This window comes from Taudactylus pleione, unplaced genomic scaffold (genome assembly GCF_031769625.1).
Source record: "Taudactylus pleione unplaced genomic scaffold, aTauple2 ptg000109l, whole genome shotgun sequence".
Lineage (NCBI taxonomy): Eukaryota > Metazoa > Chordata > Amphibia > Anura > Myobatrachidae > Taudactylus > Taudactylus pleione.
Genome location: NW_028284511.1, coordinates 8,031,970 through 8,054,609, shown reverse-complemented (window position 1 = coordinate 8,054,609; position 22,640 = coordinate 8,031,970). Strand labels below are relative to the sequence as shown.

Here is a 22,640-nt window from a genome sequence, read left to right as displayed (position 1 = left end):
GTAGTGGCAATCACAAACAACAGATATATTGCAAGATGGTATAGCAATAAATTCAGATCCACTTGCAGCTGGCAGTATGGAATTGCAGCATAAAACATATAATGCAGAGTGGAATAGCAATATATTAACCAGCGTGTGTTTTGCAGAGTATAATAGCGGCAAGAGAGATGTACATATATTGTAGAATGGAATAGCAACAGTACAGAACACAAATGGCTTGCAGAGTGGATTTGCAGCACAATGAATGTTCCAGGTATACTTGTAACAGGTACAGGTAACACAAGGCAGAGCCAGGACACGAACCAGGAATACCAAACAGCAAATACAGGAACGTGGACCAGCTGGCACGACTTCCACAAGAAACTGTCTCCGGCAAGGCAGGAATGGGCCGGCTGCCCTATAACAGAAGTCAGAGCCAATCCAGTGTGAGAAAACGAGACCAGATTCTGGAAATTAACACTATGAGCAGCTGAGTGCTGCATGTTCACAGAGGCTTCCCAGCTGGGAGCGATCAGCCTGGACCAAACCTCACTGTGGCTGTCTTTGCCTGTTAACCCTTTCAGCTCTGGACGGAACCTGCAGCAGATATGAGCTATCACGATGGCTCATAACAACCCCTATTTCCTCAAAGCATAGCACCCCTCTCAGTACAGCACAGCACCCCTCACAGTACAGCACCCCTCTCTGCATAGCACCCTTTCCTCTCACAGTACGGCACTCATCTCTGCATAGCACCCCAGCCTCACTCATCACAGTACAGAACCCCTGTCAGCATATCACCCATCACAGACACGAACCTCTCTCCATACAGAACCCCTCTCAGCACAGCACCCCTCTTCCCTCACAGCTATCACTCACAAGCTCCGAAAAGGCCCATGGGAGGAGCTGCTGTAGCTGGGCATGCGCAGCAGCTCTCCCAAGGCCATTTTACATCTTACAGTCAGAAGCTTCTGACTGCTGCCCGATCGGAGCTGAGCTCCGATCTTGGTAGAGGTCGTCAGGGGGCCGCTAGTCAGGGAACACCAGCCCAGCAGGAACGTTCCCGGTGGCTCAATCTGCCCTTGTCCACAGTGACCATGTCAACATTTATCATGTCTACTTGTATGACATGTCGATAGGATAGTATGTCAACCTAACTTCCCTGGTGGCCCAGCGGTCACTTACCTGTTTACAGCAGCTGCAGTGGCTCCAGCTTCGCCTTCCAGGACCCAGCGGCCATATGACGTGCAGTTACGGCGAAGGCGTCCGAGGACCGGTATTCTGGTAAGTATTCTGTCACCAATCCTAATCCCTGTCCCCCTAGTCCCTAACCCTAAATTCCTCCCCACAGTCTATCCTTCCCCCCACAGCCTAACCCTAGCCCTCCTGGCGGCACCTAACCCTATCCATCAGCATTCTGAGAATATCAACATTTTACATGGCAACATTTCAGATGTCGACATTGTGAACATGTTGATCATGTGACATAATCCCGTTGTAAAGAATGAAATCGATAATAAAAAAAAATTATATATATATATATATATAATCATTACATAGTAGGCTGTAGCCGGCACTCAGTCCCAAATGTCCGCCATGTGCCCAGGTGCCCTCAGCTATAAAAGTAGTGTCGGGGAGTTTGCTGCGCACTCACAGGGCTTCTGTAGTACAAGCAAAATCGGTGGATTTATTTTTATACTTTCGTATTTAAATCAGAACTATACAACAGAATAAGGGTGAGACATAATAAAACTTGGAGAGAGGTAAAATTGTGAGAGATAAAGCACCAGCCAATCAGTTTCTAACTGTCACTTTACAGGCGGTGTTTGAAAAAATGACAGGAGTTGATTGGTTGGTACTTTATCTCTCACACGTTTATCTCTCTCCAAGCTTTATTAAATCTCCCCCTAAATAATATAAATAGCACAATATAAACCAATAGCAATAAACAATCAGATATTAATACATAGTTGTAGATGATGTCCCAAGTTGTAGAATATTAATAAAACAAGGATATCTATCCAATGTGTGTTGTTTCTTAGGAGACTTAATAGCACATAATGTGAGCTTTCATAAAGGTTCTTATTGTAAATTCTGTGCTGGGAGCTCCTGTTGGTATTGCTCACACTGTAGAAGAAATGCATCAGAGTGAACTATCCCGGAAAAATGTCACATAAATCATTCAGAAGCTTATGTAGTGTGTTATCATACCGTACAAGCTCCAGAATGAAGGCCTGATTCCTGCGTGTACTGATGATCGCAGATTCCCAATCATCTGGAATCTGTGCATGCAAAGGAGCCGTTCTCCACATGTGCAATCTGTGAAATCTCACACCGGCCCCTATGCCTCTGCCTGACTGACAGGCAGAGGCGTTTGCGGTGCAGGAGTGGCCTGCGTTTTCACGGAGTGGCAAGGCCATGATCTGCGTCCATGGATGCAGACTTCGTGGCCTTGCAGGCTGACAGGACCCGGCTTCAGCTACCACAGTCTGACCAAAGGGGCGACCATCGTCTATGGTGATCCCAGGCTGCGACCTCAGTCACTGCGCTGGGATCGCAGATGCAGGAGGAGGGGTCAGACATCTCCTTCTGCATTTGCCTTTTTGCAGGACGGAATAGCACAGCCACTTGTGTGCGGCTGGAACATAATACAAATGCAGCACGGAACACTGAATTGTTAAAGGTGTCCCTCACTAGAAAACTTTGGGGTAATTTTTAAATATCGTAATTGGTCCTTCCTTTTTAGTTATGCCCATGTCTGGGAAGTGTTGATTATTCCATTCCCTTCTGCTTGAATTAGTGTAACTGGAAACTAATCTATTCATTCCCAGCTGCCATTGCCGACAGTTTAATACTCTCATTAATTGTCAATTATTACAATCAATCACACTTAAGCTGCCCATACACCTGCACGATTTCTGGCCGATTGCCCAATTTTCGATGAGTCATAAGATGGATCGTGTGAAAATCATGCATTATTTTAGAAAGATAAGATCCGATGTGCACTCCGTAGCTCCTATCTTATGATCAGATGTGCAGCACATCTTATCCATTGTATCGTGTGCAGATCGTGCCGTTTATTTTGTTCATGCGATCCATCGTGCAGCAATTCACATCATTTCAATGACTGTTTCCCTTATGAGCCTGTGAGACAAAGGATCGATCTTACGACAGATCGTGTGCTTAAGAAAAACATCAAACATGCTGCTGGGACTGCCAGGGAGCTCCGGGGAATCGTAGGGAAATCGTATGATGAATCTGATCTTATGCTGGTTGTGCAGGTGTATGGCCAGCATAAGGAATGAAGGACAAAACCGGTGTATGAAATAAGGACACATCTTTCAGGAGAGTAGGGAAGTATGTATTATTTCCTCTGCTTACACAATTCTTAGGGTGCGTACACACGGTACGATAAAAATGAACAATAAGAACGATAATGATATAGTTATTGTTCATTTTTTTTGTGCCTTCCAACCCACAAACGACCAGTGATGCGTGGGCACGTATGGACGATAGCGATATCGTCCATCGGCTGTGCATGCAGGCCAACCTGAACGATATAGTCTAGGTTACATAGGGACTCCGCTGGCCCATCGTTGGTGGGTTGGTGGTGTGCTGGATGATCAGTATCGTTCATCCAGCACTCCGGGAAGGTGTAGGGAGATCAGTCAGCAAAATCGTTATCGCTGACTGATTGTCCCGTGTGTACCCAGCATTAGACAATAGAATTAGAAATAAATGTAGCTACAGCGGACCTGATTCATGTTTGTACGCAAATCCAATCGCAGTTGCGATCTTTCATGGATCGCAATGTGAAAATATGCTAATGAGCCACTCACGGACTAGTGCTTAGAGACGCCCACTGGAAGCATCTCACATTAACCGCACATGCATGTAACCGGTAACATCGAACGCAGATCAGGGGGGTCACCTGGCTGCTGAGTAAGCCCAAGCTGTCACAGATATAGCGGGTCTCCAGACATGCATAGGGCTCTCCTGCTGCTAGCAAGGACGCATTGGCTAATTTATTCACATCCAGAAAACGGTGTTTAAACGTTCCTGACACACCTGCGTTTCTCTATGCACCCCCCATTACCTCCCCCAAATGCTGACTACCTGTCACTCACTTTGCGAATGATTCCTCTGTGCGAACGTAATCACAACACAATTGCTGCACATGCATGTGCAATGGCTTATAATTGCTCAATCTGCATAAACATCCGAATTTGCATACAAACATGAATCAGGCCCAGTCACAAGATGAGTGTGTTTGCTACACCCGACTCTGGGCTAGATCATACTTGCCAACTCTCCCCGAATGTCGGGAGACTCCCTGTAATAGTAGTAATCTCCCTGACTCCCAGAAGAGCCTAATAGTCTCCCTGATTGCACCTTACCCCCATTATGTAGCTATATAATACACACACATTAATATATTAAAATATATATATATATATATATATATATATATACATATATATATATAGTGACACAGTTAGGTTAGGGGGTCCCTCTCCTGGGTAGAGGACTCCTTCCTTACACATACACACAGCAGCAGGGAAGCAGCACACCAGTCTGGATGCAAGTACAAGCTGGTCGGCGCCAGTCTTTATTGTACAATGTCAGAAACATAAAGAAAACATAAATATAAATCCTAGCCCTGTCGGGGCACTAACTTCACAGGTAGTTCCCTCACTACCAGAACCTGGCAGGGCCTAATGCCCTCGCCAGCAACAAAAGCACAGCACAACACTCACAGTTAGGTATCCAAGTGTCTCTGAGCAAACTCCCTGTCTGCTCTCCCAGGTGAGACAATCAGCCCTAAACAAACTAGGCTTATATTGGCCACTCTCAGGTGGAAAACTAACAAGCCTGTTACCAGGCTGCGAGAACCAAAACCTGGAGTGGCCGTGGGTGGAGCCCTCCCTCTCCTCTCACCCACAACCCCCAGGTCCCAAACCGGCTTTTCAAAAAGCCGAAACTCAAGCCTGCTACACTGCAGACTTTCTCCTGGGGATTTTAAACACATAGGACAGGAATCTGGGATAAATATCCCTGTCACAGACCACTTTACCAGTGATCCTATCACATATCCCCCCCTTTGTTTCGACCTATGGGGCGGAACAACTGAAGCCCCCAAACAATGAACGCGTGACAACGCGTCTGCTTTAAACAACAGGCCCCCTGGTCTGTGTTCCACCGAAAATGTTAAAGTTTGTAACGCCCACTTTATGGCCAACGCCTCCTTCTCCACTGTGGCACCGGGTAGGCATCGAATTTTGAAACACTGTTCAACTTTCGGAAGTCATTGCAGAAACGCACACTCACGTCGGGCTTTGGAATCAACACAATGGGACTTGACCATTCACTATGTGATACTTCAATAACCCCTAACTCTAGCATATTTTTAATTTCTTTCGACACCAATGCTCTTGGTGCTTCTGGTAACCTATAGGGCTTTAGATTAACTTTAACCCCTGGGTCAGTGATGATGTCATGTTTAACGACCGAGGTTTTCCCAGGTACGTCAGAGAACAGCACCCTATTTCTAACCAGAAACTCCTTGACCCCTCGTTGTTGAATTGCCGACAGGGTTTTTGCCACTGTCACTTCGGGAACTAAGGGCCCTGGACTTACTGGAGGGGCTCGGATGGCCGACAGTACCGTTCTATCTTTCCAGGGCTTTAACAGATTTATATGGTATATCTGTTCCGGCTTTCTTTTCCCCGGCTGGTAAACTTTGTAATTGACCTGTCCCACTCTGTCTAAGATTTCAAAGGGCCCTTGCCATTTAGCCAAAAGTTTATTTTCCACAGTGGGAACCAACACTAACACTCTGTCCCCAGGAGCAAAGCTGTGTAACCGAGCATTGCAGTTGTATACCCTCTGCTGTGCCTGTTGAGCCTGTTTCAGGTGCTCTCTCACTATTGGCACCTCTACAATAGGCAATGGAACTAGTGGACCCTTAAAACGTGGTCTGGGAGCATGATACTGACACTCAGGGCAGGGTAAATCCTGACACATTGCCATGTGGGGATAGGACAAAGGACTATCAGGGTCTAGAGGTTTACCATCAACTACCTTTACATTCTTCCTGGCTTTTACCAAAGTAGGGTCTTTCAACTGCTCCATGGCAAAGACCTCTCTTCTGACCTCTAAATCAGGCAGACGATCAACTGGCCCAACAACACTTCCCACCTCCATGGGAGGCACATCAGTTGGCGGGCCACCATCACGCTCCGCATTCTCTAGTTCGCCAATCATAGTAGAGAAAGGGAATAACTCTGACTCAGAAGAAACTCCCTCCTCCACTATATCAACAACCTTCTCAAGTGGACTGGGGTTGTTCACTTCTGGAACAAAACGGCTTTCCCACAATTTCCAGAAGTGAGCAAAGTCTCTCCCCAATATTGCATCGTATATCAGACCAGGCACCAAACCCACAGAAACTATAGCAGAGCCACATGGTGTCTCGATGTTCACCTCGGCAGTAACATAATATCGATTATCCCCATGTATGCAGGTCACACCAACAGTTTTCCCCTTATGCCTCAAGGGGTTCACCAGCTCAGCTTTTATAAGTGTCACCAAGCTACCAGAGTCTAACAGTGCCTCTACTCGGTTGCCCTCTACAGTGAGTACACACATGTGCTTATCAGTCTCAGCCTGCCGGTCAGCCGTACAGGCTGTCTGTGCAAAGAAAGACCCCCTCCGGTAGACATGAGCAGTATCACATTGCATAGGTTCAGTTGTAAGTGAACAATTAGCGGAAATATGGCCGAAGTCACCACACCGGAAACACTGAATCATATTAATGTCTAGTCGTTTACGGGGCAAGAACCTTCCTGGCCTGGCAGGCCTGTCTCCAGGTTCTACACCCTCAGTCTTAGGTACATCCCACCGCCCAGCACCCTTCTCCCCTGGAACAGTCTTACCAGTGTCTGTGGGAGTTCGCCGGTGCGCCATCGGGGCTTGGTGGGGCATACTCCTCAGCTCCTCAGCCGCCACGTACCTCTCCACTAGCTCGACCAACTGGTCCGCGGTCTTAGGGTCTGCATGGCTCACCCACTTGCGCAGAGTCGCGGGTAATGATCGCAGGTACCGGTCCATCACGACCCTTTCCACGATCTGTGGTCCCGTCAGCGTCTCGGGCTGTAGCCATTTTGAGGACAGATGGACGAGGTCATGCATCTGTGAACGTGGAGGCTTGTCCATATGGAACTCCCAGCGGTGGACCCGTTGGGCACGAACAAAGGTGGTGACTCCCAAGCGAGTTAGGATTTCCTGTTTTAGTTTTTTATAGTCCTTGGCATCAGCCAGGCATAAGTCGAAATATGCTTTTTGTGGCTCCCCAGACAAAAAAGGTGCCACCAGACTTGCCCACTGCTCCTGGGGCCAACTCTCCCTTTCGGCCGTTCTTTCAAATGCGGCGAGATAGGCCTCCACATCATCGCCCGAAGTCATCTTTTGGAGGAAGGGACTGGCTCGTACGGAGTGAGTGGTGGTGGGAGGACCAGTATTAACATCCCTGGGCCGGGCGACCAGGTGCTGTACCACCTCTCTTAAGGCCTGGCGGGTTTCCTCAATGGAGACCTGTTGAAGTCTGTTAGTCTCCTGCTGAGCTGCTGTAGCTTCCTGCTGAGCCCTGGTAGATTCCTGCTGAGCTGCTTGGAGCAAGGCCTTAATAATGTCCTCCATTTTGTCCTGGGGTGTAGGTTGGAAGCTGAACCTTGCCTCTCTGAGCATTGGCTGACGCCTCCTCTATGGGACTCCAAGGACACAGTGTTATTTCCACACTCACAAATTGGGTGTCTGTCCCTTTAATTTTTAAATGGAAAGTTTTCCTCTTGCTGCAACTTTAGTGTGTGTGGATGCCCGCATTCTCCACCATATTGTGACACAGTTAGGTTAGGGGGTCCCTCTCCTGGGTAGAGGACTCCTTCCTTACACATACACACAGCAGCAGGGAAGCAGCACACCAGTCTGGATGCAAGTACAAGCTGGTCGGTGCCAGTCTTTATTGTACAATGTCAGAAACATAAAGAAAACATAAATATAAATCCTAGCCCTGTCGGGGCACTAACTTCACAGGTAGTTCCCTCACTACCAGAACCTGGCAGGGCCTAATGCTCTCGCCAGCAACAAAAGCACAGCACAACACTCACAGTTAGGTATCCAAGTGTCTCTGAGCAAACTCCATGTCTGCTCTTGTTTCTTAGGAGACTTAATAGCACATAATGTGAGCTTTCATAAAGGTTCTTATTGTAAATTCTGTGCTGGGAGCTCCTGTTGGTATTGCTCACACTGTAGAAGAAATGCATCAGAGTGAACTATCCCGGAAAAATGTCACATAAATCATTCAGAAGCTTATGTAGTGTGTTATCATACCGTACAAGCTCCAATATATATATATATATATATATATAGATAGATAGATAGATAGATAGATAGATAGATAGAGAGAGATAACGCCGGCACTCCACAATATAATCAGTACCTGCCTGGGTGCCCTCTAATGGTGCATGAACCAAATATACAAAGAAGAACAGCGGCACTCACAGGACTTGAAATAAATGAGACTCACGACTCCAAAGGATCAGCGTCCTTTGGAGTCGTGAGTCTACTTTATTTCAAGTCCTGTGAGTGCCGCTGTTCTTTATATATATATATATATATATATATATATATACATATATATATATATACAGTCAGGTCCATAAATATTGGGACATTGACAGAATTTTCAGATTTTGGCCTCTATTCACCACCACAATGGTTTTGAAACGAAACAAACAAGATGTGCTTTAACTGCAGACTTTCAGATTTAATTTGAGGGTAATTACATCCAAATCGGGTGAACAGTGTAGGAATTACAACAGTTTCAATATGTGCCTACCACTTTTTAAGGGGCCAAAAGTAATGGGACTATCAACTCAAAAGCTATTTCATGGACAGGTGTGGGCTATTATTTCATTATCAATTAAGCAGGTAAAAGGTCTGGAGTTGATTCTAGGTGTGACATTTGCATTTGGAATCAGTTGCTGTCAACTCTCAATATGAGATGCAAAGAGCTGTCACTATTAGTGAAGCAAGCCATCATTAGGCTGAAAAATCAAAACAAACCCATCAGAGAGATAGCAAAAACATTAGGTGTGGCCAGGGGCGCCGAGAGGGGGGGGGGCGGGCAGGGCCGCCATCAGGGGGGGACTGCCGGGACTGAAGTCCCGGGCCCGGACCCTGTCAGCATGAGAGGGGGCCCGCGTGGCTCCTACCTAGTACCGCCCGCTCCTACCACCAGTGCATACCACGCACTACCCCCAGGAGTTAAGACTGGGGTGGGGTGCTGCTACCGCCTGCCGGCCCACACTACTCGTTTGCCCGCACTTGCTCCAACTCCAACCTGAGAGCCTCCTCTGCTGAACCGATTAAATTCCCCTCTCTGATCAGGCTGAGCAAAATGGGGGCGGAGCCAATGTAGTAAGCCCCGCCCCGTACGGCCGCGATTTACGTCACCCCGGAGGGGCGGAGCCTAATGAGGCAAGGTGCCCGCCCCCATTATCAAGCTGCTGTTGCTTCAGAAAAAGTATGTATGTGTTTTAGCATGTGTATGTATGTGTCTGTATGTTTTTGTAGGTATGTGCTAGTGTGTATATATGAATGTGTATGTGCTAGTGTGTACATATGCATACACATATATACACACTAACATACATACACGCCAACACATATGTACACACTAGCACATACAGGCAAATACATACTCTATATACACATACAATATTCACACATATGCACTAACATACATACACATATATACACACTAGCAGATACATACACACCAACACATATACACTAACATGCATACACATATATACACACTAACATACATACACGCCAACACATGTTAGTGTATATGTGTTGGTGTGTATGTATCTGCTAGTGTGTATATATGTGTATGTATGTTAGTGCATATGTGTGAATATTGTATATGTGTATATAGAGTATGTATTTGCCTGTATGTGCTAGTGTGTACATATGTGTTGGTGTGTATGTATGTTAGTGTGTATATATGTGTATGTATGTGTGTACATATGTGTTGGTCTGTCTGTATGCATGTTAGTGTATATGTATGTGTTGGTGTGTATGTATCTGTATGTATGATAATGCATATATATGTGGTAGTGTGTGAATACTGTATATGTGTTAGTGTGTGTACACTGTATATGTTAGTCAGTTTATATTTGTTATATATAATATATACATGTTTACTATATACTTTATATATAAATTATAAATATGCGTATATATATATATATATATATATATATATATAGTAAGCAATTCGGCGGCACTAGGAGACTTGGTAGTGTAGAGTAAAATGCCTTTAATATCCTACATTTCGGAGGTTAATCCGTCGTCAGGGAAACGTTTCCCTGACGACGGATTAACCTCCGAAACGTAGGATATTAAAGGCATTTTACTCTACACTACCAAGTCTCCTAGTGCCGCCGAATTGCTTACTGTTTGTTTGGGTTTGAGACCCGTCGGAAGGCACAGGAGCGCAAAGAACCTTTTTCCCTAAAACAAGTGCCGGATTCAAAGATTGCTATATATATATATATATATATATATATATATATATATACACACATACATACATACATACATACATATATATATATATATATATATATATATATATATATATATATATATATATATACACCCCTCCCAGAAAATCCATAGTTTGCCCCTGCTCTTGTTCAATATATTTTTTTCTCCTTTGGAGTCGGCGCGCAAGACTTCATGACGCCATGATGCTGGAAGGGAGAGGTCAGAGGAGCTGCGGTGCGTGAGGAGCAGTGCCAGCAAGACCTGAAGGAGAAGAAGCCAGAAGAAAGGAGCATTCTTCAAGGCGTTAAGGTAAATCATGATTTATGAGATGTAGCGGGGGAAGGGGGAGCGGCGGAAGAGGGGGCCCAGGGGCCCTGCCTATTTTGGCAGTCCCGGGCCCCACAATTTCTGATGGCAGCCCTGGGGGCAGGTACAGTTTATCCGGGCCCGGGCTTCCAGAGGGGCCCGGGTCTGGCACCGCCCCCCCTCACTTCCTCCCTCCCTCCCTCTGCAGCAGTGCTGGGCTGCAGCGGGAGATTGCTTGCGGCTGTGTAATCAGTGGATTAAATAGTTAATTTATACATAGGCATATAAGTTACAAACACATTAACCCCTTGCTAGGCCTCTTGAGGTTTGAAATGAGATTGTCTTATTACAGTTGCTGTTTTTCCATAGAATGGTCAAATGACCTTTTGGGGTCAAATAAGCCATAATTTGAGGGGCCTACTCTACCTGTCATTTCTATTGCAACTATAAGTATAATGAGCCATTCATAGCCTACATGTTCTTATCACTAGTGAACCACATTCCAATGAGGTGACCACTGTAAAGCTGTGTAGAGATGCTAAGCATTATGGGTAACTTAGTGTGATCCATACTCTACACACAAAGGAGCTTTGAAACAGTTCATCTCCATACTAGGACACGTCATTACTGTATGTCTTTGTCTGGTAGTATATATCTTAGTGCTTACGGAGCATGTGCAAGAGAGATAAGTTTGGTCAATGCTATGCTGGACCAATGAGTGCTTGATACCTAGCACTGTATGTAATTAATATGGGCTTAATATCGGAAAGCCAACACCCCAGACTAGGGTATATAATCAGGAGGTACACAAAGGACCCATTAGCTCATGGTAGATCTGAGACTGCAGTAGGATGCTGCCAATGTATAATGTATATATTATCTGGGCATTGTGAAATGAGGGCTCCCCAGAAGAGAAGAGAGAAGATAAGATGAAGTACATCTTATGCTGAAGATGATGAATTACCGGTGTCATCTGAATACATAGACAAAAGTTGAGTATACTGTATACATTGTATGTTGTTTGTTTGTTTGTTTGTTACTTGTAAATAAAGTGTTTATTTGTACTCACTCATATTGGTCACGTGTGTACTAGTTCATTCCGATCAGAAAGAAACCCACCGTTATGCACTTGGTGTCGAGAAGTGGGATCGGAAGGGTTAATTAGTTTGTGACCAATTGACTGATTCTGTAAAAAAAAAGTGCAAAATGATGTTTTGCTTTTTCTCTGCTGACCTGTATATTGCATTGTGTATGTTTTCTCTGTCTCATTCCTATGAGAAAAAAGATTGTGATTTAGCTTAAATCACACTGTATGTTGTTTTGTCTTTTTCTTAAAAAAAAAGAAAAATGCTTTGCAAACTTTTGAAACATGTGAAAAATGCTAAGGGTAGATTACAGAAAAAGTTGGTGAAATTTCAGAAATGTGTTAAAAAATCTCAGTTTAATCCAACATGTTTGGGGACGCCTTTACAATGTAGTGATATGAGGTTTTTGAAAGCTAATGATTTTGCATCAGATGATGAAGTTTTGCAATTATGTGTTCCTGAGATTTCTCAAAGTTTGCCTTTGAGAAATTCCATAGGGGGGAGGAGGGAATCCTCACAAGCAAGAGTTGAGATGCCAGCTAGCGCAGATATAAGTGCTGATTTATTACACACAGAAAGTGTAGAAATTTGTAAGCTTGAAATACAAAGAGAAGTGTGTGAAGTTACGCAGAAAGAACTTGAAACAGAAATTAAACAATGTATTCACACTACAGAAAATATATTTGATCAGAGCAGTGATTGTGTGATTAAAATTTCTGATGATTTCATAAAATATGAACAAAATGTTGAAATCCATGAATGCAGGGAATATGTCCAGAAATCAGATTCAAAATTGAATGCAAATGAGGTTTCTGATAACATGCCATTGGTTAGTGATACTCTTGAGGTGAATGATGGTATGCTTGAATTGTATAGGACTGTCCCGTTTGCTATACACTGTGAACTGATTGAAAAAAAAGATGTGTTTGCATGGCCATTCGAAGGGGTGTCGCTGAGTGAAGGGGTGGTGATGATGCCTTTTGCCTTGCCCAATGAGACATGGGCATTGCCCAAAGCCAAGGGGTGGGAAATGGGCAGGATTGCAGTTATAGACCATGCCCCTGAGACTGAACACTTCCCCCATGACAACATTACTTTTACATGGCATGATCAATGTGTCATTGTTGAATTTAAAAATGCAAAAAGTGAACAAGATGTGTTTTCTGATGAAACATCCATTGCAAATGATGTTCATGGTTTGCTTGCTCATTGTGAAGGAGGGGTTGGTGGGTACACACTGACTAACCACAAGGGGCATACATGCAGTACAGACACACTGACTGTGGGTTTGTTTTGTGATAAAGTTGCAGATTTTGTGTTTGGTAATGAAATTTGCATCCCAGTGTATTTCCTTACAAAGCCTTACCAGCCAAAGGTTTTGAAGCAGCTGAAAGACACACAGTTGCTAACAACAACGGCAGAAACTCTCATGCTAATTAAGGAGATCAAAGCACTACTTGCTGGCCGAGTGAAATTTAAACCAATGTTTGAACTGTCCATACTGGTTTTCTTTATGATCACAGCTCCACGGTGGTGGGAAGATTTCCAAGACAGAGAGCATTATTGGTTCATGGACTATGGTGCTATCTGCACCCACACAGGACTGTTGTGGATTTTTGCTGAAGCAAAGCAGCTTTCTTTACAAGCTGACAGCCGACAGACAGAAGAAGGGACTAGAGAACTTGTTGCATCTATGACTGTTTTCCAAGTCACTGACAAGACTGGATGCCCTGAAAGTCTTCTCACTGAGAAATGGACATTTGACACAAAGTCTATATGGACTGCTGCTGTCCAAAGCTGGAAGATTGACGTGGGACATGCTGATACATACACCTACAACTTCAATGGTGTGTGCACAAGTGAACTGAGCACAGAACATGGTGTGCAATTCACCGCAAAGACAGCACTGATCGTGCTAGAACTGTTAAGCCATGATGGAGCTGAAGCTGCATTCGAGCAAGCTCAAATCAAAGGGATTCCTTATATCCAAACCATGGTCAGAGACATTGCAAAAACCTGTTACATTTGCCAACAGCTGGAAATGTGGCCTACCTTGCTTGTTACTGATAAAGGCCTCATATACTGTGAAATGACTGCACAAGTCTGGCAATTTGAATTCATCGTTTGCCACCAAGAAGATGGAGGACGAGTGTTGTACTGAACAGCTACAGAACACTGTCATTCAGGAGTGAAGTTGTCTCATGCAGAGTGATACAAGATAAGAGACTTTCCTGAACATGTGACACAGACTGATTTGTTGATATTATGGGATGTCCGAGAAGATTCAAGCAGACAAAGACGCCCATTTTACAGAAACATGGAGTGTATTGGGTTTTCTATGCTTCATACCATTCACAAAACTGACATCAGTATGATTGAATGAATGGATGTGTTGTTTAGGAAACAGGAATGTTTATATATACAATGTTGGGTGTTTAGAGCAGGCTGTATACAGTATATATATATTTTGTTAACCGGAGGGTGGTAAAAGGTTGAACTTTTAAGATATCTGGTGCACAGACACAAACACTTATGATAAGGTTGTTAAGAGATGTTTAGTATGAAGAGAATAGAGACAAGTGTAATATATAATTGCTGCAGGATAAGTAAATGCTTATTTTATTTTGTTATGGTTTATCTCACACTGTTTCTTTGTCTAAGCCAACAGATTGATGATCGTCGCTGGAGGTGAGAGAACGTCGCTGGAGGTGTGTCTAAGATGGCGATGACCTGAGAGTGATTTCTTATACAGGAGAGAGTCCAGGAAGACAAAAGAAATATAAGATCTGACAGCACAACCATTACATACATCTATGTGTATTCTGCAAGACTGAACTTGTGCCTTATATTGGTTGGATCCACACTCGCCAATATTCTCAAGATTTTTTCAAGATGTGATTGAACTGAACTTTGCTTTACTTTACTGATATTATCTCATAAGTAACATATATTTGATATAATCATATGTATTCTTCACTGTTTTATTAGAATATTCAAATGATATAGAGGAATATGTGTGTATATATATTTGTATGTGTATATATATATATATATATATATATATATGTATGTGTGTGTGTGTGTATATATATATATATATATATATATATGTGTGTGTGTGTGTATATGTATATATATATGTGTGTATATGTATATATATATGTATATGTGGAGAGTTAGAAATGAAACAGGAGTTCAGTGATGCTTATTGCCAGGATTCTGCAATACAGCCAAAGTGGTCAAGTCCTGAATGGAAATGTTGCTTTAGTGATTTTATATTACTTGTTATATGTAATCATAGTATTAACCTTGTTATGTTATATGTTGTTACATAGTTTGTTAGGACAAGTGGTGAAAGTACAATGGAGGTTTGGATTATGCAATGGGGATCATGTTCCTTATATTTGATGTAGAAATTAGGGTGGAATGTAATCAGTGGATTAAATAGTTAATTTATACATAGGCATATAAGTTACAAACACATTAACCCCTTGCTAGGCCTCTTGAGGTTTGAAATGAGATTGTCTTATTACAGTTGCTGTTTTTCCATAGAATGGTCAAATGACCTTTTGGGGTCAAATAAGCCATAATTTGAGGGGCCTACTCTACCTGTCATTTCTATTGCAACTATAAGTATAATGAGCCATTCATAGCCTACATGTTCTTATCACTAGTGAACCACATTCCAATGAGGTGACCACTTTAAAGCTGTGTAGAGATGCTAAGCATTATGGGTAACTTAGTGTGATCCATACTCTACACACAAAGGAGCTTTGAAACAGTTCATCTCCATACTAGGATACGTCATTACTGTATGTCTTTGTCTGGTAGTATATATCTTAGTGCTTACGGAGCATGTGCAAGAGAGATAAGTTTGGTCAGTGCTATGCTGGACCAATGAGTGCTTGATACCGAGCACTGTATGTAATTAATATGGGCTTAATATCCGGAAAGCCAACACCCCAGACTAGGGTATATAATCAGGAGGTACACAAAGGACCCATTAGCTCATGGTAGATCTGAGACTGCAGTAGGATGCTGCCAATGTATAATGTATATATTATCTGGGCATTGTGAAATGAGGGCTCCCCAGAAGAGAAGAGAGAAGATAAGATGAAGTACATCTTATGCTGAAGATGATGAATTACCGGTGTCATCTGAATACATAGACAAATGTTGAGTATACTGTATACATTGTATGTTGTTTGTTTATTGTTTGTTTGTTACTTGTAAATAAAGTGTTTATTTGTACTCACTCATATTGGTCTCATGTGTGTACTAGTTCATTCCGATCAGAACGAAACCCACCGTTATGCAGGCTGCTAAGTAGCAGCCACAGCAATCTCCTATGCCTGAAGGGGGGAGCGATCACACTGATTGCGCCCCCCACTGGCTTTGCGCCGGGCTGAGGGGCTCACAGCGCCCCCTCCCCGGCGTGCAGCGCCGCTGCAAAACTCCTTTTTTTCAAGGGGGCGTGGCCACGCCTTCTTAAATTAGACCACGCCCCCTCTTTAGCGGGGCCCGGCGTGGCTCTCTATGCCCCTGGGTGTGGCCCAATCAACTGTTTGGAACATTCTTAAAAAGAAAGAACGCACCGGAGAGCTCAGCAACACCAGAAGACCCGGAAGACCACGGAAAACAACTGTGGTGGATGACAAAATAATTATTTCCCTGGTGAAGAAAAACCCCTTCACAACAGTTGGCCAAATCAAGAACACTCTCCAGGAGGTAGATGTATATGTGTCAAAGTCAACAATCAAGAGAAGATTTCACAAGAGTGAATATAGAGGGTTCACCACAAGATGCAAACCATTGGTGAGCCACAAAAACAGGAAGACCAGATTAGAGTGTGCCAAACAACAGCTAAAAAAGCCATTACAGTTCTGGAACAACATCCTATGGACAGATGAGACAAAGATCAACTTGTACCAGAGTGATGGGAAGAGAAGAGAAGGAAAGGAACTGCTCATGATCCAAAACATACCACCTCATCAGTGAAGCATGGTGGTGGTAGTGTCATGGCGTGGGCATGTATGGCTGCCAATGGAACTGGTTCCCTTGTATTTATTGATGATGTGACTGCGGACAAAAGCAGCAGAATGAATTCTGAAGTGTTTTGGGCAATATTATATGCTCATATTCAGTCAAATGCTTCAGAACTCATTGGACGGCGCTTCACAGTGCAGATGGACAATGACCCGAAGCATACTGCAAAAGCAACCAAAGAGTGTTTTAAGGCTAAAAAGTGGAATGTTATGCAATGGCCAAGTCAATCCCCTGACCTGAATCCAATTGAGCATGCATTAGACTTGATGAAGACAAAACTGAAGGGAAAATGCCCCAAGAACAAGCAGGAACTGAAGACATTTGCAGTAGAGGCCTGGCAGAGCATCACCAGGGATGAAACCCAGCGTCTGGTGATGTCTATGCGTTCCAGACTTCAGGCTGTAATTGCCTGCAAAGGATTTGCAACAAAAAGTATTAAAAAGTGAAAGTTAGATTTGAGGATTGTTTAGTTTGTCCCATTACTTTTGACCCCTTAAAAAGTGGGAGGTACATATAGAAACCTTTGTAATTCCTACACCGTTCACCTGATTTGGATGTAATTACCCTCAAATTAAATCTAAAAGTCTGCGGTTAAATCACATCTTGTTTGTTTCATTTCAAAGCCATTGTGGTGGTGAATAGAGGCCAAAATGTGAAAATTCTGTTAATGTCCCAATATTTATGGACCTGACTGTATTATATATATATATATATATATATATATATATATATATACACACACACATATATATATATACATACATACATATACATACACACATACACACATCTCATTCAAATTGTATAATAAGTGCCATTTTCCTGCATTGGTTATGAGGCAGAATGATCCCTATGGCTACATGCATTTTCATATAAAGTTACCTGTGGCCACTTATACCTCTTTTCCACCAAAAACCCGGGTCCGACCTGGGTTTTCAGACATGGTTCCAACCCAGGTCAGACACCATTTACACAGCACCATTGATCTGGGTTATGCTCAGGTCAGCCCCGTTGACACTGAGCCTGGGTCTGCCCTGCTAAACCTGTGAGGTTATAAAAAGTGGGAGGTGAATGCTCTACAGCCACCAATCAATTCATTTTAGGCATGACCCAGGTCGGATAACCCGGGATGCGCCGTTTACACAGCACCATTACCCGGGTACATCCTGGGTCCGACCCTGGTAGCTACCTGGTTTGGATTGCCGGGTCAAGTTCAGGGACCCTTTTACACTGAGCTGCGACCCGGGTAGACCCAGCAATAACCCATTTTTTTTCTCTGGTGTAAAAGCGGTATTAGATGGAACCACTTGTAAAACACAATACATGTGCAAGCCCTGAAAAGTATGTTCTCATTAACAAATATATCTAGTAACTGCTTTGGGGTTTACATTTGGATGTAAGTCAGTGTTATGACACGCCTCTCATATGTAGCAGTACACGCCCACTTTACCACAGAGCTCATAGGTGCTGCTTTCACAATCTCCCTGAAATGTTTTTGTACAAGTAGGCAAGTATGGGCTTGATTCAGAGATGGTCGGTGCCGGATCCACTGGAGCAAATTGTGTGCAACTGCGAATGCACCAAAGCCGCATTGTGCATTCATAGCGATTGGTTAGCAACGGCGGTCACAGAGAGGATTTATTCGCAAAGCGAGTGCTAGGTAGTCAGCATTTGGGGGAGGTAACAGGGGTGTCAGGAGCGTAAAGTCCATTTTCTGGGCATGCCCTAGTGAGCCTCTGCGAATTCGTAGGCAGATAGAGAGGCCCCGGCATCTTAGGTGATCCACTAATTTTGAGACAGCATAGGGTTACTCAGAGGTTCAATGTGCGACCAATGTTTCCTCTTTTGTATGTATGTGGTGGATGTGTGCATAAGACATCATCTCATACTTGCCGATATTCAGCTCCCTCCTTCCGGGAGGGAGCTGAAACCCTGCATACAGCGCGGGGCATTGCCGGGCACTGACTCCATATGGGGACGGGGCCAGGGGCGTGACCGAGCGATCGCGTCATTGTGGCCCCGCCCCCTCTTCACAATGCCGAAAATAAAGGCATTGTGAAGCAGGGGGCGGAGCTACAATGGCGCAGATCGCGTCATCGGGCCCCACGCTGCGGGGGTTTCTAGTAGTGGTCTGGGGGGGCAGACGGCTGCCGGGAGGCTTGCCTGCCTTTCCGGGGGGTCGTGAGCAGCACCCGATATTCGAGAGGCTCCCGACCAAATCAGGAGGGTAGGCAAGCCTGCATCGTCTAAGTCATTAGTACATTTTAGCAAGTCTGCTACTTAGGGAATCGCAGTTGTAGCGGGATTTGCGTGCATCTCTGAATCAGGCACTCTGCACGCTCATGTTGTGTAAAAGCACATCCACATTGTAATTATTGTAAGAATCACCAACCATAAAAACTGGCTATGTTTAATTACACCTAACGCAGCGGAACTTTAATAGTACTTTGGACGTGTTATTCGCTGAGTAGCAACTAGCAAGTGCATAAAATACATAGAAATATGATCTACGTGAGTACCAGTAGCTGTTGTAGCTTTTAGTTTTCCTTACCCCCTATTTCTAGTATATTAGCTTGGCTTGGACTGATAATAACTTAAGAACTGTTTGTCTGGCTCTTACCCATCCTGGATGAAGTAGGACCTGGTTTTGTTCTTTGTGCTCACAAGCTTGCAGGAGATGATGACCAGCATGACGTCACTGCGGTTGGTCTCTGCAGTCACTGTGACATAAACCTGCTCTGTACCCCTCACCTGCAGGAGAGATGTTAAGGTCTCTTTCACAAACTTGGTTCCTGAGGTGGCATCTGTTCTGAGTCCAATACCAAAGCGGAATTTGCCAAACTGTCTGTCTGTTAAGGAGTCTGTCCATACAAAGTTGGTCTGCTGGAAGATGTGACACTGGGGTGCCGTGGTGTGATTTGTACAATTTCCCAGTCCAGTGTCCATGGTAGGGTCCATATTATATTCCTACATAGGCAGAAAAGAAGAAGAAGAAGATTACTGATCGACAAATTCAGGTCACCCAGAGATTGCACCCCCGCCACCACAACATGCATAAAGCAAATACAATGACAGAAGGTGATGCAAGAAAATAATGTACAGTAAAGCACACTTCTGGCACACACACACACACATATATTATATATATAATATATATATATATATATATATATATATATATATATATATATACATATATATATATACATACACACATACATACATACATACACACACACACACACACACACATTACTGGTTAACACTGCACTGCAAATTCACAGTCATACCGATCATTTTTCCGTGTGGCACACCATCCTAGATTTTATCCATCATTTGGGGAAGATCTCAACAATTAGCTTGAAACCTGATTGGTATACAATAAGACAACCTAGTGCAATAAATGTACCACATTATGTCAAGGTCTGCTGTATACAGACATCGGGAACTACCTTCTCTAATGTTCATCAGATGTGCACAGACCACCTACATTGAAAACAATAGAGAAAATTTTCACACATTATGTTTTTCCAAATTTTTCCTGAGATACGTGCACTAATCCTAGTGTCCCCACAACCTGGTGTTTAATGCACGAGTGTGACATCAGGCATTGGAGGCGGGACCAATATAATGGCGAAGTGGGCTGGCCTACTCTCCCGACACTGCTGGAGAGCTTCCAGGAATGTGGAACTTCAGACATTCCGAGAGAGTAATAATAATAATATTTATTAATATAGAAGTTTTCTCCGTAAGGACTCAAAAAGCTTTACCTTGCAGGAGACTTGATTACAATAAAAAAACATAGTAGTTACACTGGAGACACAGCACTCCCGATAACTAAATTTCCAAAAAGAGAGTTCCAAAAAGTGTCTAATTAAAAATCATTTGTGTTATTCATACAATTTAGAGAAAGGATAATCACCGTCAATATTCTTTCGAGTAACACAATGCAGGCTTGTTCAATAGAAACTTTATTTAAAAAAATCCCCTTGTAATAGATGAAGTTTGGATATAGGGCCTGATTCAGACCCGCTCGCAAGCGGGTCGATGTTTGCCCCCTGCGCATGCGCCGCCTCTGGCGTGCGCATGCGCGATCCCCAGCAAGCATCTGAAGTTCAGTCGCTCCGGGGCTCGCTACAAGATGGGGCAGCTGTCGATGCCCAGTTTTGTAGGCGGGGAGGGGAGGCGCTTTAGGCACCCACAGCTTAGCGAGCGGCCTGAAGAAAAAAATTAAAAATCCCCGCCATGATTCAGAGCGAGCAGCTCTGAAATCAAGCCCATAGTCTTCTTTTATTCTGTCCCAATCTGAAAGACAGTGCCTCCCTTCTCCTTGTACCTCTCAGTATCAATAATTAGGGAAGACACATAGGGGCCTATTCATCAACACTAAAATAACGGTTTTAAGGACATTTTTCTTAATTAACGTTATTTTAGTATTCATCAACACACTTAACCAGGAGATATCACTTATATCCCCCTGTGTTCATTTCCACACTCCCCATACATTAGTATGGGGAAATGGAAATGATGGTATTCATCCAATTCCGAAAACTATGCATTTTCGGAATTTGATGGAGTTACTATACGCCACTGCGAGGTGGCGAATAGCAGGTACAACTTACCTGTGTCAGTGTGGGAAGGTCCCCCGGTGTCTCCCTCCAGCGCTCTGGTCCGTCCTCTGGCTCCGATGGCTGCTCTGACAAGTGTTCTCCCAGCAGAAAACAATAAAGTTTAGAAAAAAAAAAATATTTTTTTTTTTTCAAAACTGTACTGTGGTCATGTGGGAGAACACGTGTCAGAGCAGCCACTGGTGCCGGAGGCGCTGCAGTGGGCAGGTAAGTCGGGGATGGGGGGCGGGGGAGGTATGCGGAGGGGGGCACAAAATTACCGCAGGTGTAGGCAGTGCTGCGCATGCGCTGGTTTTACAGATGTAACAGCACATGCGCAGCACAGATTCCAGCTGCGGTAAGTTAGTGTAGACAGGGAAAACTATTTCGCGAAAAGCTTTCATTGCAAAAATAACAGCTTTTCGGAATAGATAGTTATGGAGAGGAGGAATGATGAATTCCCCTGGTAATTGGGTACAACTCCATGCGAGTTCTAAACCGAATTACCTCCATCGATTTTTTAGGTATGATGAATAGGCCACATAGAAAGAGAATAGTGCCGAAATACTTTTTACAGATAAGAATTTAATAAACACATTGCACTTATAATTGAAAAGAAACATAAAGCATGTAAAATGACTCCTCAGTGGCACACAGCTCCCAGGTAGGTGATTCCTGCAGTCCAAAAATGTAAGTTAAGCGTAGCTGGATAAAGGTTTCCGAATACCAATTCATGCAAAACAGGTACACCCCACGGATCTGGTCACTGGAGTCCTTCAGCACATAGAAACCATGAATTGCTTAACGCGTTTCCGACCAATTGGTCCTTCCGAGGAAGCCGATAAAACAGGCATTGTGAAGCAGCAGGTGGGGCCAAAATTACGCGATTCAGCGTGAATCGCGTCACTGCTTTCCCCGCTGCGAGGGTTTAACAGGTATTCGCGGAGGGGAGAATCGGCAGCAGTCGGGAGGCTTGCCTGCCTTTCCGGGGGGCCTGGGAGCT

The 22,640-nt window shown here is 43.9% G+C and overlaps 1 protein-coding gene across 2 annotated transcripts in view; it reads right to left on the bottom strand.

Moving 5' to 3' along the window:
- The window catches only part of LOC148525240 (uncharacterized), a 77,797-nt gene that overhangs the window by 35,105 nt on the left and 20,052 nt on the right, over positions 1-22,640 (bottom strand). For both annotated transcript variants that reach the window (XM_088470997.1, XM_088470996.1), the window contains exon 2: positions 19,651-19,997. In XM_088470997.1, the coding sequence (XP_088327123.1) occupies positions 19,651-19,997 (347 nt within the window). The remainder of the gene's footprint in view (positions 1-19,650; positions 19,998-22,640) is intronic.